We start from the raw sequence: 23,800 nt of genomic DNA on the forward strand, positions 1-23,800 counted from the left end.
ATTCTAGAAACTTCATAAACTTTAGACTGGTATTGTCTTCGCAAGTCTAGCCTCATACTGAATCGGTAACGTCCAGATATCAAATCTAATATTTTAAGGATATATATTTATATAATAAATGAAGCAATGTTTGTTTTAAAGTGCATAATACAAATTGAACATTCATGGTAATTATTAAGAAATTTCAAAGTAATATCTTATATTATATTCAAAGAATACAATAAATTAATAATACCCATAAGAATGTGAAGAGATAATTAGTCAAAGGACTTTTCTCTTTATAAATTTTTCCACTTGTTTGATAAAAATGCATAATTGAAGGCATGGTCAACCTTTTCCACTTTGTCCATGGCTAAAGCTCTCTGGTAAAATAGAACTTTCTAAGAAATCCCAAAATAAGCACAAAGCGACAAAAACCACCCATCTGCCTGCGTACTCGTCTCGTCTCTTTACTCTTATTAGTATCTTTCCCTCTCAAGCTTTCATTCGGTCAAATTGTGCGATTGGTTGGTCATCGTTGTGGGTGACAGCTAACTCTGCCTATAAAGCTCGGTTTCACACTTGATTTTTTTCCTTTGTTCACGGGTTCAAGCTTCCTTGCTTTGTTTTTGTCGGGTATTTTGAGTTGGGTTTTTTCTACTTTGTATAATCTTTGGCAGCTGAAGGCTGGTGAGAAAGAGTGAGCAACTTGAAGCTTGAGCTTTGAGGTTTTTGTTCATGGGTTCGTGCTTTAGTGTGAGAATCAAAGCTGAGAGTCCTCTTCATCATGGTATGTTTTTTTGCCTTGTTTTTCATTTTTTTAATGCTAATTTGAGCTTTGTAATTAGCGGCGGACTTTTGTTTTTCTTTCCTTTTCCGGGATCTTTCTTTTAACGTGAAGCTGTTTGGTTTTGATTAGTAAAACAGGAAAGACAGAAGCTTTAGATAGCTTTTCTTGAAAAAGTATAATCATGTTGGATACTTTTTGCTTACATTTTCGGTGTTAGATTCTGTTTGGTTCCTGAGAAAAGGTAAAGGAAAGAAGAGAAAGCGAGAATTTTAGCCCTTTAGACAAAAAGAAAATTTTGATTCCTTTCTAAGATCCAATTAATCTTCACAGTATTCTATTGATTTCACTGCGAAATTTTGTTGCATTACCATTCTCTGCTCATTAGAAATTTTGTATCACCATCAAAGAATTATCCAATCCATTGATTTTGTTTTCTTAAAAGTGTAGACAACCAAAAATAGATAAAAGAACACAAGCCTCTAGTTGTTTGAGCCTAACTAGCTCTGCCATTTGGCAATTGGCAAGGCTTAGTTAGTAGGGGCTTTGATTATGATAGAAGTGTTTAAATTTTACTTCCTGTTGTTTATTTTCCCTTAAATTGATTTGCTAATTGAGCAAAGATTTGGTTATTTATTGGATGGTGAGTTAGATTGCTCATTATTTATTTTATTTGGCATTATAGCTTTTTGATGGACTTGCAAGATTTGTGATATTTAATTGTTAATTCTGTAGGGGCAGATCCAAAATCTGGCAGCAAAGGTGGATATGATGCGAGTGGAACTAGCAGCACAGTGCCTTCAACTCCTCGGACTGAGGGCGAGATCTTGCAGTCTTCCAATTTGAAGAGCTTTAGCTTTGGTGAACTAAAGGCAGCCACCAGGAACTTCCGCCCCGATAGCGTGCTGGGTGAAGGAGGATTTGGCTGTGTCTACAAAGGATGGATTGATGAACATTCACTAACACCTGCCAGGCCTGGAACTGGCATGGTTATTGCTGTGAAGAGGCTTAACCAAGAGAGTTTCCAGGGTCACCAGGAATGGTTGGTAAGTATTCCCCTCTTTGATTCGCCTTGCTGCCTATTTCTAGAGCTGTCATTAGGCACCGCCAATTACCTAAATTTATTACTTATTATTACATTCCATAAGGCAAGTGTAGCACTCGAAAATGCTTTTTAATTACCTAAAACAGACATATTAACATCTTTAAGGATATTGCTCTTGTTAACTCATATGCATGAATGCTAGCATTTAAAGACAGCATCATTGATAAATTTTTTGGTGCTTCTTGGAATCTAGACCGAAATCAACTTTCTCGGGCAGCTTTATCATCCAAATCTTGTGAAATTGATTGGATACTGCTTAGAGGATGACCATCGCCTTCTTGTGTACGAGTTTATGCCAAAGGGCAGCTTGGAGAATCATTTATTTAGAAGTAAGTAATTCATATCCTCTCTTGTGCAGCCATTTCAACATGGGTGACATTTTCTATGACTTCAGAATATCTCAAAAAATAAAAAAAAGTTTTGAAATAATAATACTCCTGGTGTAAACAGGGGCTTCTTATGTTCAACCACTCTCTTGGAACCTTCGAATCAAGATTGCTCTTGATGCTGCTAAGGGTCTGGCATTTCTTCATAGTGATAAGGCCAAAGTGATATATCGAGACCTTAAGGCTTCCAATATCCTGCTTGATTCAGTATGTGAAAATGTTTTAATTTTGGCTTATACTGGAGTCACAATATTTGCACCTCTCTAACACCCTCCTCCTTTCTTTTCTTTTTTAAATCGTAACGACAGAACTATAATGCCAAACTCTCTGATTTTGGGTTGGCCAAGGACGGGCCAACAGGTAGTAAAAGCCACGTTTCAACTCGAGTAATGGGTACTTATGGGTATGCAGCACCTGAATATATGGCTACAGGTACCTGGCCTTCCATTCTTTACTTTGTTCAAGTTCATATTTTATGTTCTTTTTTTCTTTTTGCGTGTTGAAAGTTGATTTTGGTGCATGCTCTAACTATCATCATGCTGATCCATCAAATGTTTATGGGTCGTTGTCCATTTGATATTCTTTTACCTACCCATATCTCACTTTCTTTCATTTTTTATGAAGGTCATCTAACTAAGAAGAGCGACATATACAGTTTCGGCGTTGTGCTTCTTGAAATTTTATCTGGCAGGCGAGCTATAGACAAAAGCAAACCATCAAGGGAACAAAATCTAGTTGACTGGGCAAGGCCTTATCTTGGCAGCAAACGCAAAGTTTTCCAAGTAATGGACGCCCGACTAGAAGGCCAGTATTCACTGAAAGATGCACTAAAAGCAGCTAATCTTGCAGTACAATGCCTATCGACGGAGCCAAGGTTTAGACCAAAGGTGGAAGAATTGGTAAAAGCATTGGAACTATTGCTCGAATCCAATGACAATGAGGAATCTAGAGGTTCTCAAAGTGAAAAACCCCGAAAACGCTATCGAAGTTCAAGCAACGATCCTAAAAATCGTAGAAGTACCAAAGAAATTTCTGCTGGAAAAGCTGCCTCTAATCCAAAGCCAACCGCTTCTCCTCTGCGTGCTTAGAAGAGTGAAATAAATGCTTTGCTACTCACAACTATCCAAAGGAAATTATGAATTTCATTGTATGAGTATATATAGTTTGTTAACATAATGAGTCTGCTATTGTACAGTTCTTCATTTCCATGACATCTAAATTTGACATTTCTTTGCGGTGTTCTCTTTTCGCTCGTCGTTCGTGACCCAGTACATTTTTAAGGTAGGAGGTGCCTTTGTTCAGCCTATATTAACTAAAGAACTATCAGGATTCTCAATCTACAGGGGTGCCTTGAAGGAATGTTGTACAGACCTGGAAAGTTTTTGCAGAAAATGTATTTAGCTGCTGAGCTTGGAGAACTTTCATGCCTATGCTTCCTCATGTCCCCATGTTCGGTTGAGGTTTTACAGCAGAAAGTACATGTGAAGGCATTTTCTTAAGACCAAGTTGTCATTTGTTTGGACAGATGAAGTCAATGGTAGAACAGAATATGTAATAAAATTTGCCGAGCTACCCCACAAGTGGGTCGTGGTTCTCATGGGAATCTGGTGCCTTTCAATCCAATTGAAGGCTTTGATTGTCGGCGACCACAGAAAAAGAGTTGTATGACCATGTGGTCTTTGATCTCTTGCATGAAAACAAGTGATATATTTTCTCTGCGATCTCGTAAAATGATCCCAAGCATACGTCAGATTATGGAGGATTTCTTCTGAATCTTGAGTCAGATTTTTGCCGTTGACGTGGATTGTTGTAAGCATCATTATACTTGAAAATAAAACTGCATCTTTTCCAGTTTCCTATTTTGATATAGAAGAGGGTGTTTCTCTTGAGCAAAGTTAACTTATAAATTAACTTATAAGCTTAATTCATAAATTCAGTTGAACATCAAGATGCTTTTAAAGTATTAAAAATATTTTTTAAAACTATAATAATAATAATTTTTTTAAATAATAATTTTTATTTATATTAAGAAAAATGGATATGATATGTAAGAAGCCCCTCGTCATCATTTAGGTTCTAGGTTTCGGTATCGTTCAAGGTAAGCTTTCATAATAGTATTTTGGTTTACTTGTCCTTGTGCTTGTCAAAGTTGGTGAGAAAATGTATTTAAATGTTGTCAGGTCATACTCTCCTGCTTCAAGACGGCTGGACTATTCTGCTTCCCCAGGTAGAAGACTTGCAGACCGTCTGAGATCTCCTGGGGGTCCTCCACCAGCGCGCAATGGTGATCACATTCGAAGGTCTTATTCCCCTGGTTATGGTGTGGATGAAAAATGCCATGGTTACAGCGAGCAAGTGTTTTCTCTATTCTACCATTTCAAAATTTTGTTGTTTTTGCCATTCAGTGCAGTTGATAGCAAATCCGGTCGTGTGTATTTGTATTATACTATAATCAAAATTTGATTGCTTCATTGAAAAAAAACGTGAATGTAGACAAGATAACGAGATGATATGGATCAATTAGTTTTAAATTTTATGATAAATTTAAATCGGACCTTTGAATCGGACTTTATCATAAAATTCAATACGAAAATTCTATAGTTTAGAATATAAATTTTTTATTTTAATTATTTTTTATATATTTTAAATATTTTTATAATTTTATATATTAAAATTTTATTTTTATTATAAATTGTAATGCTTTGTTTTTTTTTTTAATTTTTTAAAAATTTTAATAAAATTTTTAATTTTTTAGTATATGTCCTTTATCACAAAAACTTGAATAGCATCATCTGATAGAGCTTCAAGGTCAGTTTCTAGATCAAGATCTAGATCAGCTGACTTGTCACCAGGCGCAGTAGACGAGGAAGTGTTATTACTCGGTTGTCAATTTCTGTAACATGTTTTGCTTGAACTTGAACCTGGTAGAGCCATATCAGTAGTCCTGTTGTTGAATCATGTGGAGGAAGGTAAAATGTTTTAAAATTTTCTAAATCCCAAATTCCAAATGGTTCTTCACTTGATTTTTGTAAAACATAAAAATGTTAAATTTTGATGACCGCTGAGTCACGCAATCAAATTGAGATCGAAAATAAGAGAGTCAAACCTAAAATCTATCGGAATTCACTGCACAAATTGATCCATTAGCACACAACTCAATCCGTGGCTGAAATGGACCAGACTGACTGGGAGTCTGAACTTATCAGAAAGGAATTCAACTCATTTGACATAAAAGAGTAGAAAAGCAAGTCCAATTATACTGCGATCCTATCAGCATGAACGTTGAAAGAAAATTAAACGGCGTCTAACAATAGTGGACAGGTGGATACCTATGATTTTGTATAAAAGTGACAGGTGGCGGTTATATATAATTAGAAGATAAGACAAAAAAAAAGAGATATGACTCATTCACATCAAATTTATTCATACACACTTAAATTTTAAGTTCTTTAAATCTCAAATCATCAAATTTCATCAAAATTCATGAAATTTAATCAAATTGATCACGCATTTAGAGAATACTTATTTAAAAAAATATTATAAAACTAAAGTTATAATAAATCTTATCTATGAACTTAGACCCTAATGTGGTTAAAAAAGTTTTCCTCGCATAAGCGTCGTGACTGATTACGCAGGTTAGGCTAAATGACTATGACTGGTCACAGCAGTCATTAGTTGAACCAATAAGAAAATTCTGGTGGCTTCTATTCACGTTGACTTGGTATATCAAAAATACTTCGTCAATACCATTAATAGCCGTCTTAATGAACTGCAAACTTCATCAACCATATTAAATTGTAAGAATCCAAATGGCTTAATTAATAAGGATGACAATACTCTTTTTTATCAATTGGGTTCATTGTTTTTGTTCAAAATTATTTTTAGATTATTTATTTTGATATATCACAATTTTCTTAATAATAAAAATATTAAATTTCTTTAATAGTTAAAAATGAAATTGAATAGATCATATTAATATTATTTTTCTTGTTTCAAATAAGCTCTAAATAAAAGAATAGATCATATTAATATTATTTTCCTTGTTTCAAATAAGCTCTAAATAAAAATATTAAATTTTTTATAACAATAAAAAACATTGAAAATGTCAATGGAGCTTTCCTACTTCTTTCTTCTCTCTTTCTGCGAGAATTTAGGTATTAAAATTTCTTGTTTACTTTCCATGTCCACATGCTCAATTCTTTAAGCTATTTATATCTTCTTCTTCTTCTTCTCATTCAGAGGTGTTCTATTCAATCCTTCAGAAAGATTCAAGAAAGCAAGAAACAAACAGATATGGCTATCGGATTATTGGAAGTGCAGCTGCTGAATGCAAAAGGCCTCAGAGGCACTGATTTCTTAGGTATATATATAAGCCTAATCCCCTCTCTACCATCATTTTTCTCTCCTTCTCTTCTTTTTCACCATATCCTCACTGCTTCTTGTTTCAAACGATTTTCCTACTGATTCTGCTCAAAGACGCAGTTAAAAGCTGGATCATTTCCAATAATATTATTGATGATCAGAAAATCACATAAAATTATTTATTTTTTTGGAAAATGAAAAAAAATTTTCTTTTGTTTTTGTGTGAAATTTAAGAAGTTAATTTTGTTTGGTTTTTGAAATGTGATGATAGGTAAGATAGATCCATATGTTATCGTCAAGTACAAAAACCAAGAGCGCGAGAGCAGTGTCGCCGGAGGTTAGCTTTTCTATTACTCGATTCAAATTATCATCAATTTTCTTATTATAATAAATAAATTAAATATTTTTAATTCTATTATATAATTTATTTTTAAATTAATTTGACTATTTAAATATTATTTAAATAATAAAAATATTAAAATATAAATGCGCTGACGTAATAAATCGAGAATCAAAGGGAAGGATTTGATTTCAGAGAATAATAAGCATGTAGAGCTGTTTCCAGCACATCAATGATCTTTACTGATCAACTTGATTAATGAACGGGGCAGGTGCAGGTGGGAATCCAGTGTGGGATGAGAAAATTGCATTCAAAGTGGAATATCCAGGACAAGGTGCTGATTACAAGCTCATTCTCAAAATCATGGACAAGGACACCTTCTCTACTGATGATTTTCTTGGCCAAGCCACGTAAGACTATTTCTATTTAATAATTTTTTAAGTTAAATTATTATTTATTTTCTTACTTATATTAAAAGGGGAAGAAAATATGAATTGGGAATCAAGTCTTTGAGATAAAAAATTAATTTATTAATATTTTGACAAGAGAGTAAATTTTTTTTTTATATATAGGATATATGTGAAGGATTTGTTGGAATTAGGAGTGGAGAAGGGAAGTGCTGAAATTCAGCCTAAAAAATATAGCATTGTTCAAGCAGATCAGTGTTACTGTGGAGAGATTCAAGTTGGCGTCACTTTCACCCTCAAGGTATTTAAAATCCTTACTTAAATATCCACATTTTTTAAAAAATATTTAAATCTTATGGTTGCTTTGTTGATTGTATTAGGTGGAAGATGGTGGCAACCATGAAGAGTTTGGTGGGTGGAAGGAAAGCTACTTTTGAGTGTTTTTTTTTCTTTTTTTTTTCTAAAATATCAAAGTAGTTTAGTTTGATGTGAGAGTTTGAATTTAAATGAAAACAATTTCTTTAACTTTTAATTTATTATTAATTTTGAAGCAAATTTTTTTCATGAGGTATGGATGCAATGAAACTTATATAATCTATATTGCTATGCCGAGTGTTATCCGTGTAAAAGGTTAGCAATTTGATCGGTTTAATTTAAAATTAATTCAACAGAATAAATTAAAAATTAAAATTTTAGTATTTATGAAAATCGAATCGAATTGATTTTAATAAAAAAATTAAATCGAATTGAATTGATTTGGTTTAATTTGATTTGATTGATTTAATTTGATTTGATTGATTTAAATTTTTAATAAATTTTTTATTTTTTATACGTTACTTTTAGTATTTTAAAATTTAATTAGAATATTTTAATATTAATATGATCTAATATTTCTATATTATTGAAAATAATATACTATTATCACTAATCGATTCGATTTGGTTTTTTCGATTTTTTTTTATTAAAATCGAATCGAATTGAAATAACTGAAATTTTTAAAATTAAAAATCAAATCAAATCAAAATGAATAAAAAATTAAACTGAATTTTTAAATTAATTCAATTCGAACAATTTTTTCGATTTGAACTGAATACTGCTCGACTTAGTGTTGCATAAATCGACTTGTTGCATAATTTATTTTTTTAAAAAATAAAAATTATATAAATTAGAAAAGAAATATTTCATTCAAAATAAAAATTTAATAAAATGGAAATTAAATTAAATTCTTTGAAAAATTTTTATTTTAAATAAAGGGTTAATATATTTTTAACTATATCAAAACTAAAATTTATTTCATAAGTTATTGAATCCATTTTTAATCCCCGACAGAGTGTGAGATTTTTTCTTTCCAAATTTTTGAAATTGAATTCTAATATATTTTAATGAAATTTTCAAATCATTTTCTTTAACAGTATTTAAAATATATTTTTTAAAAAAAATTCAATATTCTTTTCTTATCGAAAATCATAATGACAAATGGAAATATAATAAAGGAAAATAATAAATTTAACTTATTTATTTTCTAACACAAAAATCCCCTACGTATGAATATAATTAATTAACTCTATATTTGTTGATAAAAGAATGCATCAAGTATAAACAATTTAAGAAAAATAAAATATTTTGTTTAAAATTAACTAATTGACAAATAGAACGCAACAGCCGTCTTAGCTCAGCCGGTAGAGCGCGTGGCTTTTAACCACGTGGTCGTGGGTTCGATTCCCACAGACGGCGTCGTCTTATGATCTTTTTTGCTGCGTCTGTTTTACTTTGACAGGGAACTTTCTTGATAAAGAAAAAATGATTCTATTTCCATTTTTCACAAAAAAACAAATAAAATAAATTTATTGTCATTTGATCCGACAGCCGTCTTAGCTCAGCTGGTAGAGCGCGTGGCTTTTAACCACGTGGTCGTGGGTTCGATTCCCACAGACGGCGTTGTGTTTTGACCTTTTTGGCTGCGTCTGTTTTACTTTGACAGGGAACTTTCTTGATGAAGAAAAAATGATTCTATTTCCATCTTTCACAAAAAAACAAATAGAATAAATTTATTGTCATTTGACCCAACAGCCGTCTTAGCTCAGCTGGTAGAGCGCGTGGCTTTTAACCACGTGGTCGTGGGTTCGATTCCCACAGACGGCGTTGTGTTTTGACCTTTTTGGCTGCGTTTGTTTTACTTTGACAGGGAACTTTCTTGATGAAGAAAAAATGATTCTATTTCCATTTTCACAAAAAAACAAATAGAATAAATTTATTGTCATTTGACCCAACAGCCGTCTTAGCTCAGCTGGTAGAGCGCGTGGCTTTTAACCACGTGGTCGTGGGTTCGATTCCCACAGACGGCGTTGAAAAATTGATTCTGCTTCCATTTTTCACAAAAAAATAAATAAATTTATTAATAAATTTATTTTTATCTGACGCAGCAGCCGGCTTAGCTCAGCCGGTAGAGCGCGTGGCTTTTAACCACGTGGTCGTGGGTTCGATTCCCACAGACGGCGTTGTGTTTTGACGTTGATAATTTACCAAAAGAAAAAAATGATTCTATTTCCATTTTTCACAGAAAAAACAAATGGAATTTATCCATTAGATTAATTATTTTTGGGTCGAAAGACAATATATCCATTAGAATTACTAGATTTTTGTTCATAAAAGTCATTCTTGAATCTTGATGATGAGGTGACCACGAAAAATTTTTGCCCTTTTGTTCAAGAAATGTATAGGAAAGTTTCAAACTATTCATGGGCTTCACGTCTTCACCTTCGTCAATTTCTTCTAAATTTAATGTTTTTTACATTTTGAAATAAGTTCATGAGATAGCCATGTTCCTTCACTTATATCAGCCACCACCACCACCACCACCGCCACTACCACCGTCCTTTACAGCTAAAAATTCTTTCCACCGCACATTGTTAATTTCTCTCCCTTTTGTTCACTCCATTCTTTCCAGCTCTTCTAACTGAACCCTTAATGGTTCCCACGATCCAAGTAAGCCTTCCTTTTCTCTGTTTTATTAAGGACCTTTTGCTTGCTAGTTCCTAACATGTTGCCCTGAGGTTGACAAGTTTGATTCTTTTTCGATCCTTGGCTTCTCAGATAATGAAATTTGAAGACTTCCTGATGCAACAAAGTGATGATAAGCAGAAAAGGCTCGATCTCGAGAATGAGGTGAATATAAACTTCATTTTTGAGGTGAATATAAACTTCATTTTTCCATCTGGGTTGATGAAAATTCGGCATTGAAATAACTCCAAATGACCCTTTATAACTGGTGCAGGTTGAGAGCTTGAGAGTAAAATTAGAAGAAGAACAGACGATGAACAAGGTCTTACACTCTGCACTGCATGGTCCTGTCTCATCACAGCCATGCCTTGCCTTTTTGCTTCCACCACAGGTAAGAGCAATAATCTAAGACGACAGTAGTTTTTGTAAGGGAATGATGTTATAAAGAGGAATTATAAATCTGCAGGTTCAAGGGATTCTTACAGAACTAGCAATGGTAGAGGAGGAGATCATATGGCTAGAGAGAAAAGTTGATGAGCTGAAACTAAACTTGTACCAAGAAAGGAAACAAACTGAGAAATGGAAACTTCAAAGGAAGCAGCAGAGGAAACTCAGAAACCAGAATCACTTACCACCATGCAGACCAGGTAATGCATCGCTGCTTGAAGATAACTGCAGTCACCTATCAAGATCACAGCATTTCAAAGAGTTCAGGAAATTCAGAAGAGCTTCAGTGGGTTCTGCAGAGGAAATGTCTTGTGTGATTTCAACAGGTTCCACTAGTAAGCTTCCATTTTCTCCATCAAAAGATTGTGTATGAACATCCCTTCAGCATTGGCTGATGCTTGTTTCCTACAGCCATGAAAAATGGAAATTATTTTATTCGTGATATGTAATATATTTTTTGGCAATTCATGGAGTTCTTTCGTTGGCATTTTTGCTTATCAAAATTTGGAAGACAGTTAAGCATGGCTAATTGTAAAATAATCCAGGCTTTAACTAGAATCAAATATCTATTATAAGATAATTAATTCTCTGATTAAAATTACGAAGAACACTAAGAATTTTTCACTGACCTAAAATTTACTATTATCAAAATTACAACCGTGGGAAACGAGAAGCTACTCAAAACTAATTTCAAACCTCAGTCGGAGCTAATTTTAGGAAAAAAAAAGGCCTAACTATAGTAATAATTTTCTTAGTCACGGCTGCACCAGGAGCTAATTTAAAATTTTATTTGGTCTTTGTTGTGTAATGCAGGTGATGAAAAATCAAGAAGAGGAAGAATGCAGAAGGAACATCATATGTATAAAGAAATTTGTGATGAGAAACCAAATGAACTCTCAGAAGAATTAATCAAATGCCTAATAGGCATATTTCTTGATCTAAATCAGCCACCACAGGATAGAGCAGAATCAGCCATTATCCCGAAGCTTGGCCTTTCATGCATGAGTTCAAAAATCTCAAAACCCTCGTTCAACAGTAAATCATCCATGTTTCCTCTCAACCACAATACATCAAATCTTGATCCCTACTGCATTATTCCAGATTTAGACAGCAATATCAGAGACATTGGACCTTACAAGAACTTCATCCACATTGTTAGAAACTCGTTAGATGTCTGTCGTTTTTCAGAAGGCTTGTCATCCTCTGGAAAAATGAGGTTGAAAAGGTTTCCTGAGAACATAAAATAATTTTTTTTTGTCCATGCATTTATGTCATGATTCTGCTGCTTTTTTTTTCCAGGGTTTTAATTCAGAAATTAGGCAATGTTGACTTGACATTCTTGACTTACAAGCAGAAGCTAGCATTTTGGATTAATATCTACAACGCCAGCATAATGCATGTATAGTAAGATATCTTTAGCTAATTAATCATGTCAGTCAAATAAATGTCTCATACATCAATATCGAGTCCACTTGTTTTTATGAAATTTCCAGGCATTTCTAGAGCATGGGCTGCCTTCCTCTCAGGAGAAACTGTTGGCAATCATGAACAAGGTATGTCAATATCCTGATTCTGATTTATCATAAAAGTTAAACCATTTCAATTCAGTTTTGGCTGGGCTGTTATAAATTTACTGAGACTGTTTTAACTCAGGCTGCCTTGAATGTTGGTGGGATAGTGCTGAATGCCTTGGCCATCGAGCATTTTATTCTCCGACATCCATGTGAAACAAAACATGTAAGGCAAACAGACAAATTCATACTTAATGTTCTCAATTGATTAGATGTCTCAAATTTTTGGTTGTAACTTTACTTTAAGGTCCCTCTTTCAATGTAAAAGCTTAACAAGGTGATGTTTTCACTTCCAAGGGCCCTCCAGATGAGAAGGAAATGCTACTACGACGTGCTTATGGTCTTGGGTATCCAGAATCCAACATCACCTTCGCTCTTTGCCGGGGCACCTGGTCCTCCCCAGCAGTGAGTATATATACATTATGCCATTCGCATATATTATTAGTGTGAATGTTATGTTTAGAAGGAAGAGTTTGTATGCAGCTAAGGGTTTATACCCCAGAAGAAGTGGTAAATGAATTGGAGAAAGCAAAAGTGGAGTATCTGGAAGCTTCAGTTGGGGTTACAAGCAAGAGGAAGATTATGATTCCCAAGCTTCTTCAATGGTACATGCAAGATTTTGCAGACAACATGGAATCACTGTTGGAATGGATATATAGCCAGCTGCCACGCTCTGGGTCGCTCAAACGTTTGATGATGGAGTGCATTAATGGAGAGGTTAAATCTCCTTCAACAAAAATGGTGGAGATTCAAGCTTATGAATCTGAGTTCCGCTATCTGTTGCCATTGTGAAAAAGCAAAATAAAAACTTCTCCGTAACTTATGGAAGATCATGTACAAAAATTCTGTTATATGTAGAATGATACACTCGATAATAATAAGGTAAGTTAAAAACGAGTTTTGCGTTAATTGTCACTATCATGAAAGCAGCATTATTCACCTGCCATTGATGATGTCATCTTCCTGTTTTGGCTTAAGCACGTGATAGCTCTCAGTCTAACAGAGGCAGTGCGCAGAGTTCCTGACTTGAAATGATATTTCTACCCCTATGTAAAACATTCCTCAGTTATTTTATTCGAAATTTCAAATTGAAAACATTAAAAAAGCTTAAGCATATTTAAATTAAATAGACAAGTTTTTTAAACGAAAAGTTTACTTTATAAATTAAATTAAATAATAAAGAAATTTATGATAAATATTAGAAAGAAAAATTTGTCTAAGAAATTAAAAATAAAATCAGAAGAACTATAAAACAAAAAAAGAAAAAGAGGGGCACACTTGCACTTGCGAGTCTCCGTCTCTCTGCATCTCTGCAATTCCCACTTTCACCAATCGCCTCAATAGCGCGTGCAGTCCACCAAACTCTCTGCCACTTTAACCCGCGCAGACACACTCTACTCTATTGTCATCTTCTTCAGGTACCAAACTCCTCCGAAAGTGCTAAAGCCCAAATTATTCTCCATCAAATCCCCCCAAAATCCTTCCCTTCTCCGCCGATTCTGTCCATGAAGCTATCAGTTGCTTAATTTCAACCTCCAATTTTTTCCACCGGCGACGTTCTTTGGTTTGTTCGCATTTTATCTGGTCATTGTTTCATAGTCTATTTTGACCTATTTTTGATCCATGCATGGTTCTTTGGCTTTCGATTGTTGCATTTATAATGCATTGTCTCATGTTTTTCTTTGTTTGCTGGCCTTTATTTTCCCTGATCTGCATGTGCCATTTTTGGTTTAAGCTTAGCTAATCATGATTATGTTTTCTGATTATCACGTGCACTAGAAGTAGCGGTCAATTTTTTTTTCCATATCTTTGATTTAGATTCTGTTTGGTTCTCAGGAAAGTTAGCGCGGACATTAACCCGAAATTTTACCTTTTTTACTGTTTTTTTTTCTCGGGAATGGGCACATATTTTGCCATTTCTTCAGTGTATGATATGTGAGCTTAGCATATGAAATCATAGGAGAATCTTCTAAACCAGCTTCTCTTTGTTCTCTATTTTTTCCTGGCGAAGCATGCCGACCCTGAAGTTTTAGTAATTTGCGGGGGATTTTTTTTTTTTTCAATTATTAGGTTATCATGCCAAATATACTTGGTTTGTTCAAGCCAACAAACTGTTTGTATAGTGATTCAATTGTTTACATTTCCATTTTCTGGATTGGTATGAAATTTTTGCTTCAGAATGAATGTTTCATTTTTTTGGGTTCTTCCTAACCAGTGAATATGCCTGGGCCATGTTCGTTTTTGAATTGTGTACTATTTTCTTGTATTTGTTCACTGCTTTACATATTTGACCTGGTCAACCGACTCCAACCTGATTTGTTTCATCCCCTTTTTGACGTTTTGTTGCTTAATGAATTGACTGGATTGCTGTGAAATGCAGATCAACTATGTGACTGCATTTGTCTCGTGAGCCTGAATTTGAGTTCTTGAGTGATGAAGAATGTGAATTGGGCCAAAATAATACCTTCTGAATGTGTCCTTTCTTTCTGGCTTTCTGATAAATAGAAACCTTTAAGTCCATGTCTTCTCTGCATTTTCCCAAAAACAGCTAGAGACCTTTAAATCTCAATTTATCCACAAGAACTAAACCTGCAGCATTTTAATTTTGCTAAAATTTTCCACTTCCCATATTATTTTGTTTTTCTACCATATCTCATTGTTAGGTTTCTTTCTTAGAGAGTGCAGTTTTGTGATTTGATTTTGCAGTTTGCTATATAAGTCAGGCTTGAAGGCCTTCCTCTTGTTCCCTTTGACTCAATTTTTCCACAGCATTCTGTACTTTTGTGCTGTTTATTTAAGTCAATATCATTCTTAAGGTTTTTAGGTAATGCATTCTGTTCTTTGGAATTTGGTTGCACAGAGCTTGCTCGTCAATAATAGTAATCTGTCAATACTATTTATAGAATATCTCACTTAATTTTAATATTTGTTTCAGTTTTCAGTACTCCATAGCCAAATTTAAATGGGAAGTTCAATGGATCAAAGTTCTGATGGGGACACAGATATGAGTGAATCTGAAATGGATGAGTATGAAGCTCAATCTTATGAAGAACTGAAGAATGGAAATCACTCTGTGAAAATTTCAGATGAGACTTTCACTTGTCCTTACTGCCCCAAGAAAAGAAAGAGAGATTACTTGTACAAGGATCTTCTCCAGCATGCTTCTGGGGTGGGCAAGAGTTCATCAAAAAAAAGATCTGCCAAGGAAAAGGCAAATCACTTGGCATTAGTTAAGTACTTGGAGAAGGATCTAGCAGATGTAGGCAGCCCATCAAAGCAAAAGGGTGACACTGATCCTCTCAGTGGTTGCAACCAAAATGAGAAACTGGTGTGGCCTTGGACAGGCATTGTGGTTAATATTCCAACTGCAATGGCACAGGATGGACGATGTGTAGGAGCTAGTGGATCCAAGTTTAGGGACGAGTTGATAAGTAGGGGCTTTAATCCCATAAGAGTTCATCCATTATGGAATTACCGAGGTCATTCAGGAACTGCTGTTGTTGAATTCCACAAAGATTGGCCTGGTTTACATAATGCCCTTTCATTTGAGAAGGCCTATGAAGCTGATCATCATGGGAAAAAAGCTTGGTTTGTCAGTAGTGGAGAAAAATTTGGTGTCTATTGTTGGGTTGCACGTGCTGATGATTATAAAGCAGATAATATAATTGGAGAACACCTAAGAAAGACTGGAGACCTTAAAACAATTTCTGAAATCATGGAGGAAGAAGCAAGAAAGCAGGACAAACTAATATCCAATCTCAATAACATTATTGAGACTAAGAATAAACACTTAAAAGAGATGGAACAGAAGTGTAGTGAGACTTCAATCTCCCTCAACAAGTTGATGGAAGAAAAAGATAGGCTTCTTCATGCCTATAATGAAGGTAATTTCTGTAATACCTTAGTATGTCTTTTATTTACTTACTACTATTAAGATTGTGAAAAGTCAGTGGACTCTCTTTCTTGGTTAGTTTAGGCTTTCTGCAGTTCATTTACATTGCTCCATAATCCATATTCTAGGGAAAAGGTGCCTTGGATTTCTGGTGTCCGATATATTATGGGGGAACTGATTTATGCCTCGTCTCTTTGCATTTCAGAGATTAAAAAAATTCAAATGAGTGCAAGGGAGCACTTTCAGAAGATATTTAATGAACACGAAAAGCTAAAGTTGCAACTAGAATCTCAGAAACAGGAGCTTGAAATGCGTGGGTCAGAATTGGAAATGCGCGAAGCCAAGAATGAAATTGATAGAAGGCAGCTTTCTGAAGAGATTGAAAAGGTACATTGTGTTTGGTAAAATGAGCGAGTTATAAGCTATCACAGATTCACAGTCTACTAGCATTGGGGGTTTCATTGAATCAATAACAGATCACTATCTCTCTAATTTTTTACTGGTAACTTACTACTTGCGTGAAGTTAAACTGTCTCTGGTTCCAATCATTTCATTTGCTTCCAGAAAGAAACTGTCTTTACTGAGCAGGAATATATAATGGTTTTATTTTCATATATCCTAGGCTTGTTTTCTGAATGATTTTATGCTCATGGGATTTCCTGTTGGCTAATGGTGTGTTTACTTGAGGAAAACTAGCATGGATTTGTGGAAAATTTTTCTAAGAAAAATGAACTTTTCTTTTGTACCCTTTTTCTGTAAAGGTTTCATTTGTGCCAAGTTTTTAATTTCTTTTTGGCTAGGTTGTCTTTTTCTTTTTTCCCCTTTCATTAATTCTTAATTTTATCTTGTTATTTCTTTTATACTATTTTTGCCTTATAATTTTTTCCTTTTTCAATAAATAGTCTTATTTTTTAATTTTTGTTGTTTATTTTCAATATTCTATTTGATATGTGATTGATTATTTTTACATAAAAAATATTTACCAGTGAAAAGAAAGATAATGAGAAAATTTAAAAACATTTCATGAAGTAAATGACACTGTGCATTATGTACATATATAATTTTATGTTTGGTGCAGAACATTTTTCTGTTCCCTTCACAAAACAGTTTTACTAAAAACATATTTTTAGTTGTTTTCTGTGCTTCCACAGAATGGAAATTGAGTCTTTCTTTGAAAATTGAAAATGAAAACGGAAAATTGTTTTCTATAAGTAGTTGTATTATGTGCTTCCACAGAATGAAAATTGAGACTTTCTTTGAAAATTGAAAATGAAAAACGGAAAATTGTTTTCCATAAGTAAACAGGCCCAAAGCTTCTTCTTACGGTGCTGTTAGTGCATGTGATCTATTCGTCGATTTTATCTCCTGTTTCAGCATCCAGCCATCCACATAATGCATAAGATAAAATAAATCCATTATTTAATGAGTGTCTTTTATGAGAAGCCATTGCACGGGGAGCATGCAGCAGTTGCCATAGGAACAGTGGTGAAGTTGGTGTTGATGCTGCCCTCAGCTGTGTTACTGGAGACTGTCACATACAACTGGTTTTTGCTATTATAAAACATCTGTGAATGTTCTGGTCTTTAGATTCATCCTTCTTGGTGATCTTTTGCGTCTCTGTGGGGGAAATTTCAGAAAATTAGCTGTTTCTTTCTTCTTATTATGATATGGCTTAAAGGTAAAAAAGGGAAAGAAAAGGTTCATTCAGAACTGTGATATAATTTGTGACTGAAGGGCACATTTAAATGTTTATCACATTATCTACTCAAATATTCTGGTCATTTGATTAGTTTATCTATTCTGATTTCTTGTTAGAATGCAATCAGAAATAGCTCACTTCAGTTGGCTTCTTTGGAGCAAGAGAAGGCTGATGAGAATGTTTTGAAATTGGCTGAAGATCAGAAGGTATTTTTGTTGTTTGAAGTGCTCGAATAATTACTGGAGTCACTGTTAAACAAATACAAATTGATGTTTAATTTTTTCAGAGGCAAAAAGAGGAACTGCACAACAGAATCATTCAACTGGAAAAGAAGCTGGACGCCAAACAAGCTCTGGAACTGGAAATTGAGAGACTTAGAGGCTCATATAACGTGATGAAGCATATGGGAGATGATGGCGATGCAGAAGTTCTGAAAAGGATGGAATTAATAATTGAGAATCTGAGAGAAAAGGAAATAGAATTTGAGGAATTAGAAACCCTGAACCAGGCTCTTATTGTAAAAGAGCGCAAGAGCAATGATGAACTGCAGGAAGCTCGGAAGGAATTAATTAATGTAATTCTATTTTTCCAGTTTTTAAAAGTTTCCTCCAGTTAGGTTTCAAGTTATGATAGAGCGGGCATCTGCCTTTTTCACAACCTGGCAACATTTTGTTATTTGGTTCATTCATGATACAACGTTTTTTCTATTCCATAGTCGAGCTGCTTGCCCAAATGGTTATTTAAGGATTTGTTGATGACAGATGTGTCGTAAAAACCTTAGCTCACTGGCCATAGTATTAAAATTTCTGATATTTACAAAGACAGTTTTAATTTTTATTTAAATATTTGTCAGATAATTCATCAAGTTATGCTTGAAGCACTAGAACCTGTTTTCTACACCTTGCTTGTGGCAGAGTACTAATTCACTTACCTTTCAGGGCCTGAAAGAGGTATCAACTCGTGCTCATATTGGTGTTAAGAGAATGGGAGAACTAGACAGTAAACCATTCCTTGAAGTAATGAAGAAAAAGTATACAGAAGATGAAGCAGAAGTCAGGGCTTCAGAACTTTGCTCATTGTGGGTGGAATATCTCAAGGATCCTGACTGGCATCCTTTTAAAGTTGTCATGGTTGATGGAGAACACAGGGTATGTTTTGGACAAGTATCTCTTAACATTTGGCTGCCACATATTTGTCTTTAGAAAATCACTATATCACAGAATGAATAATGTGTATCATGTGCATTGTTATTGGATTTGTTTGATATCTCTTTAGTGCTGGAATGAACATGAACAAGCATAAGGACTTTCTGTTAATTTATGTTACTGGTATATTCGTTTGCATGAATATCCATCAAAATAGTTGTCTATGTAGTGTTTCAGTAATCAATTATTTTTTTGCCAGAAAATGTTTTTATTTTTATTAACCTATTCTCAAGTGAGAGGATTGGCAAATTGAAGAAACTGCGCACTTATACATTCTGTGCCATGAGCCTGCAATTTACCACAATTGCTCCACAGCCTGGAACATTTAATTGTAGTTTGTATTCTTCACTGTAATCTTCCCAGTGTAACATCATTTTCAATTCTTGACTTTCTTGTTCTCATGTCTACATTTTTTTCAATGTGATTTTCTTTTGAGAGTTGACGTGAATTGAATGCCTTATGCACTTATGAGCTCTGGTTGCATATTTATATAATTGTATGCTTATTTATTACCTTGCTGATAATGTGCCTTTGCTATACTTCTGATAGAATTTAAGCGGCCAAGTGCATGTCATTTGCTGTAAATGATTTTGGAAAATTTAGGAAGATTGTCTTTTCTTGCATATTTAGTAACTGGACAATTTAATTTATACAAGTTAATGTGTTATTATGGGATTTGTTTATACCTCAATTTTCCCTTCTTTGCAACTGAACCCTGGTTCTTGCTTCCTTTCACAATGATATGGCTATATTTCTATTTGTTGGTTCAGGAAGTAATTAACAATGAGGACGAAAAATTGAAAGATTTGCGAGATGAGATGGGCGATGAAGTTTACAAGGCCGTTACTGATGCTTTAATGGAGATAAATGAATACAACCCCAGTGGAAGGTATATAATCTCAGAGCTGTGGAATTATAAAGAAGGGCAGAAGGCTACGTTGAAAGAGGGAGTCTCATTTTTAATGAAGCAATGGCAAATAGCTAAACGCAAGAGGCTTCTTTGAAGGTTGGTACAATTCCCAGTGGTTGAAACAGAATTGTCAGTTCATTTCTCCTATTTGCATTGCATAGTTATTGTCCACTTTGATTATATTGTCTCAATAAGGAAAGAAAAAAGAGTGGTTATTCAGGGGAGAAAAAATGACAGGAAAAAAAAAAGAAGAAAAGCGGTGCTCAGAACTCGTGCTGCTGGAAGGCATGTTGATGAAAATCAGCTACCTTTTTCTTGAAGCAAATAACAATAATGATGTGGGAAATAATTCAACAGTCACATAAACTGGTTATGTTCGTTCTTTTCATTTGTCGATCAAATTGTTAGCATTGGTCTCACATAGAAGCATTGATGCTGCTTACAGGAAACAATCATATCCTATGCTGAGATGATGTGCCCCAAAGTTGGGAGGCAGCTGAACGGGGGATGAGGCGTTATAAAATGAGCAGCCTTCTTATTTCATATTCTCGTTTGCTTCAGGCATTAATTCCGTGCAGGCTAGGCTGATTTATTGTTTGTCTTTCAGAACTGTATTTTACGTTGTGTTTGACTTTGCCATAAGCCAAATCAGCTTCACGTCAGTCGCGAAATGCTCTGGCTTGTGAGAACTGGAGAAATAACTTGGCTTATTTGCTGTGATATATTGAATATGATGGTTGCAGGAGATGCTGCTCTTGTGGAGCAGCTTGCCTCAACTTTCCATGTAACTTGTAGTTTATCGGTGTTACAACAACTTGTAGGCATATGTTTGGAGAGAAATCTGCCTGACTCTCCAATTTTCAATGCAAATGTGCATCGTCTGGTATAAGTTTGTGTATCAAGGGAGAAGGCTTGACTTTAAAATCTATGATTTATTGTTGTCTTTACGCGTGTCTTGGGGAGTCAGCCGTTAATCGGATGGTTTCCAGTTACGTAAGAGGTGGGTTATAAGCTTGGTTCCCTGACAGCTCTTTTGTGAACGACTATGGATCGCTTTTGACGAGATAATAATCTGTCAAAACAACGAGCCTTTGGGACATGTGGATTCAAAGCTAAATGTGGATTGCAGCTTATAGAGCCAATGCTTTCTTCCCCTTGAGCAGGGGAAATTAGAGAATGTTTCAGCAATGCATCATTGAAGAAACAGTTTCCTTCAGGGTGCTACCCTAAATTGCTACCATATTATGAGTTATTTACACATACTCGCATGAAAGAAAAAAAAAATATTAATAATTCTAACCCGTGAGCGTGTCAATGATATTCACATGGTAATCTAGTTGTTGTTGTTATTATTATTATTATTGCAAGATGATATATAATTCCAGTTTTTATGAATAAATCTGGATTACTTAGCATTATTAATAGTTCATGTTCACAGAGAGAGAGAGAGGTGTTCCAGCTTCATAATAGATCCATGTTAGACCGTTGTTGTTTATGTAAATGAATTCATTACTTAATACCATTGTTGCTTAAGCTAATAATACTTTGTTTTAACATATAAATCTATGAATATATATAAATCCAATTAGCATCTACTAGTTATTTATGCTTTGGATCACTGCTATCGACTTTATTCCATTTTTCACTAGTTGCAGATCCAACTGCTGGAGCTGGAAAGCTTCCATCCATGAAACCAAATTTACCCTTGGTTCTCTGGGCAAGAATCATGGAGCTACTCCATGATAGGTAATTTCTTCCTGTCAAAGGAGCACTCAACAACATTGTGCCTAGGTGATCTGAATTTTGCAGATGAACAAGGTTATTTTCAGAAGCCTGGGTTGGATTTTGATTAGTGGCAATGGCAGTGATACTATTTGTTTCGGCCATTGGTTGCTAAAAGAGAAGAGGATGATAATGAGCAAGAAGGCGAATAGCATGGAGCCAATGTAATTTCAGTGAATTCTATAGAATTCCATGCACTTTGTGTTAGTCGTCCTCAAAATTGTATTCAAATTGAACAATGGGCTTTACTAATGGGCTCTCGAAAGCCCTAGGAGTTCGGACTGTCCTATAAAATTGAAAAAACCTAGAATTTCAAGCATTCTTGCTGGAATAGCTCTGCATCTGTGTCTTGAGTTTCCAGCCGTCACCAAAACCTCCCTCGGCTAAAATTTTTCGTTATTTTTTCTCCCAAATTTGCATCTTTTGATTCTTTAATTAGGTGTATAAACTAATGGGTGATGATTTGAAAGAGAGAGGCTTGAGTGGGGATCTCAAAAATCTAACCAGAGGGTAAAGGGAGTGAAAGGCAAAGAAGATGCCGCCATTCTTCTTAAGGAATTGAGCTTGGATGTCTCCAATTTGCCATTTTTTCCTTCTTTTTTGCCTCTTTTGAGTTGGGTTTTCCCACAGTGAGGGATCTTTCAATCCTTTACACTTGAGATATGAACCCAAATCTCAAATTTTATGCATATTATTATTATCTCTTCTCCTTTTTGCTTCGGAGTTTGTAACAATTTGCATTTGTTGTTTTTTTTGTTATGAGGAAGCACTTTGTTTTTGTTTTCTCATTGAACAACAGTGCAGACAGAGAAAGCCTGATTGCTACTTCGTTTTCTCAAAGCAGAGTGCTGTTTTGGGGAAAATAGTTATGTAATTAGGCAGCGGCCAGACAACCGTAGGGATGGAATCCACAGATGGCGGATTTTTGATACCGCTTTGTCTACTAAATCCCATCTCACATTTAAATTTTTAATGGATGACATTGATTGCACTCATGAGATTGTTGTTGGGTGTTGCTAGTTATTTAATCTGATGTACTGAATTAGCGGCTGAACGGAAACCCCCAAGTTGTTTGATGATATGCCTAAAAGATTTCAACTATTACCTTATGCACACCAGCTTACATGCTGTCAATCTCAAGTAAATGATTTTAATTCTCTACCACCATTTAAATAAGCAGGTAGAACTGATGGAATACCTTTACCATGAGCCTTGGCCCATGACATGTTGTGAGTCAATTTTAATGATGTTTCTGGACTCATGGTGCTGCTCGTTCCGCTTATGTTTTCTAGTAAAGTGAATTAAAGTTTCATAAATTTTTTCTTGACTGATGCATGATAATTTTGGAGAGAGGAGAATACATTCTACAATTTGTTAGTGCCACTTCACCTGGTTGAATATTTGTGAATGACAAAACATTATATTAAATGCTAAGAACATATTTCTGGCATTTGGCGTCGGTATGCAATACTATTGGCATGTTTGTTGGTTCCATTTCTTCATATTTAAAGTTGTTGTGAAGCTGAAATCTTCCATTTTGCATTTGCTATCTGCAATATTTACCATCCTTGTGTTTCGTTTCAAGGATTGTGAAACAAAGACTTGAAACATTAGTAATCTCTTTCGGCAAATGGTTTGTGAAACAAAGACTGTATTCGACTATTAATTAGTCATCTCTTTGGCCCTAGATGATGCATTACATGGGGAGCTTGTAAGTAATGAGCAGAAGCCTTTAGCTTCCCTTTTGTGGATGTATTCATAGGCTGAGCTCCATTGTTATTATTTGTATGCTTATGAATGCAAACCTAGCAATTCAACGCAGCAGCATGATCAATAGAAAAAACAGAGCACAATTTCGGAATGGGGAACTGTGAATCGATTTATGTCAAAATGGTTCCTTTGATTGTTTTCGTTGATGCAACTGGCCC

General features: G+C 34.7%; 4 protein-coding genes and 6 non-coding genes across 23 annotated transcripts; all 10 read left to right on the forward strand.

The window, feature by feature from the left end:
* The first annotated feature begins 407 nt into the window (after positions 1-407).
* LOC110619402 (receptor-like cytoplasmic kinase 176) lies at positions 408-3,499 on the forward strand. Of its 2 annotated transcripts, none has more exons than XM_043958525.1 (6): positions 408-769; positions 1,508-1,812; positions 2,065-2,200; positions 2,322-2,464; positions 2,566-2,689; positions 2,882-3,499. In XM_043958525.1, exons 1-6 carry the CDS (start codon positions 718-720, stop codon positions 3,343-3,345), a joined length of 1,224 nt encoding a protein of 407 aa, XP_043814460.1. In that variant the 5' UTR covers positions 408-717; the 3' UTR covers positions 3,346-3,499. The 2 variants fall into 2 exon arrangements, with proteins under 2 accessions (XP_043814460.1, XP_021618520.1); XM_021762828.2 differs by having other exon boundaries at positions 418-769; positions 1,502-1,812.
* Positions 3,500-6,307: 2,808 nt separating this feature from the next.
* Positions 6,308-7,929, forward strand: LOC110619686 (16 kDa phloem protein 1). Of its 5 annotated transcripts, XM_043958527.1 has the most exons (6): positions 6,387-6,411; positions 6,497-6,617; positions 6,891-6,956; positions 7,231-7,369; positions 7,532-7,667; positions 7,747-7,929. In XM_043958527.1, exons 2-6 carry the CDS (start codon positions 6,551-6,553, stop codon positions 7,801-7,803), a joined length of 465 nt encoding a protein of 154 aa, XP_043814462.1. In that variant the 5' UTR covers positions 6,387-6,411; positions 6,497-6,550; the 3' UTR covers positions 7,804-7,929. The 5 variants fall into 5 exon arrangements, with proteins under 5 accessions (XP_043814463.1, XP_043814462.1, XP_043814461.1 ...); XM_043958528.1 differs by lacking the exon at positions 6,891-6,956 and having other exon boundaries at positions 6,308-6,411; XM_021763224.2 differs by lacking the exon at positions 6,387-6,411 and having other exon boundaries at positions 6,421-6,617; positions 7,237-7,369.
* A 1,098-nt stretch (positions 7,930-9,027) lies between these two features.
* On the forward strand, positions 9,028-9,100 carry TRNAK-UUU. The gene has a single exon. It is a non-coding gene; the product is annotated as a tRNA-Lys (tRNA).
* Positions 9,101-9,231: 131 nt separating this feature from the next.
* Positions 9,232-9,304, forward strand: TRNAK-UUU. Its single transcript has one exon. It is a non-coding gene; the product is annotated as a tRNA-Lys (tRNA).
* Positions 9,305-9,435: 131 nt separating this feature from the next.
* On the forward strand, positions 9,436-9,508 carry TRNAK-UUU. Its single transcript has one exon. It is a non-coding gene; the product is annotated as a tRNA-Lys (tRNA).
* Positions 9,509-9,638: 130 nt separating this feature from the next.
* Positions 9,639-9,711, forward strand: TRNAK-UUU. Its single transcript has one exon. It is a non-coding gene; the product is annotated as a tRNA-Lys (tRNA).
* Positions 9,712-9,791: 80 nt separating this feature from the next.
* TRNAK-UUU lies at positions 9,792-9,864 on the forward strand. The gene has a single exon. It is a non-coding gene; the product is annotated as a tRNA-Lys (tRNA).
* Positions 9,865-10,024: 160 nt separating this feature from the next.
* LOC110619753 lies at positions 10,025-13,441 on the forward strand. 5 transcript variants are annotated; one of them, XM_043958246.1, is made up of 10 exons: positions 10,025-10,351; positions 10,460-10,555; positions 10,641-10,757; positions 10,833-11,148; positions 11,627-12,029; positions 12,113-12,212; positions 12,307-12,366; positions 12,467-12,550; positions 12,692-12,789; positions 12,857-13,050. In XM_043958246.1, the coding sequence occupies exons 1-10, from the start codon at positions 10,334-10,336 to the stop codon at positions 12,900-12,902; spliced, it is 1,338 nt and encodes a 445-aa protein (XP_043814181.1). In that variant the 5' UTR covers positions 10,025-10,333; the 3' UTR covers positions 12,903-13,050. The 5 variants fall into 5 exon arrangements, with proteins under 5 accessions (XP_043814181.1, XP_021618993.1, XP_021618994.1 ...); XM_021763301.2 differs by having other exon boundaries at positions 10,027-10,351; positions 10,460-10,531; positions 12,682-12,789; positions 12,868-13,441; XM_021763302.2 differs by having other exon boundaries at positions 10,027-10,351; positions 12,868-13,009.
* A 216-nt stretch (positions 13,442-13,657) lies between these two features.
* LOC110619388 (protein INVOLVED IN DE NOVO 2) lies at positions 13,658-22,867 on the forward strand. 5 transcript variants are annotated; one of them, XM_021762805.2, is made up of 8 exons: positions 13,659-13,968; positions 15,320-16,268; positions 16,482-16,663; positions 18,092-18,181; positions 18,262-18,549; positions 18,914-19,123; positions 19,951-20,186; positions 20,536-22,867. In XM_021762805.2, exons 2-7 carry the CDS (start codon positions 15,347-15,349, stop codon positions 20,182-20,184), a joined length of 1,926 nt encoding a protein of 641 aa, XP_021618497.1. In that variant the 5' UTR covers positions 13,659-13,968; positions 15,320-15,346; the 3' UTR covers positions 20,185-20,186; positions 20,536-22,867. The 5 variants fall into 5 exon arrangements, with proteins under 5 accessions (XP_043814243.1, XP_021618497.1, XP_043814242.1 ...); XM_043958307.1 differs by having other exon boundaries at positions 15,327-16,268; XM_021762803.2 differs by having other exon boundaries at positions 13,659-13,948.
* Positions 22,704-22,835, forward strand: LOC122724282. Its single transcript, XR_006351546.1, has one exon. It is a non-coding gene; the product is annotated as a small nucleolar RNA snoR143 (small nucleolar RNA).
* Positions 22,868-23,800: the final 933 nt, after the last annotated feature.

Source organism: Manihot esculenta, chromosome 7, assembly GCF_001659605.2.
Source record: "Manihot esculenta cultivar AM560-2 chromosome 7, M.esculenta_v8, whole genome shotgun sequence".
Taxonomy (NCBI): domain Eukaryota; kingdom Viridiplantae; phylum Streptophyta; class Magnoliopsida; order Malpighiales; family Euphorbiaceae; genus Manihot; species Manihot esculenta.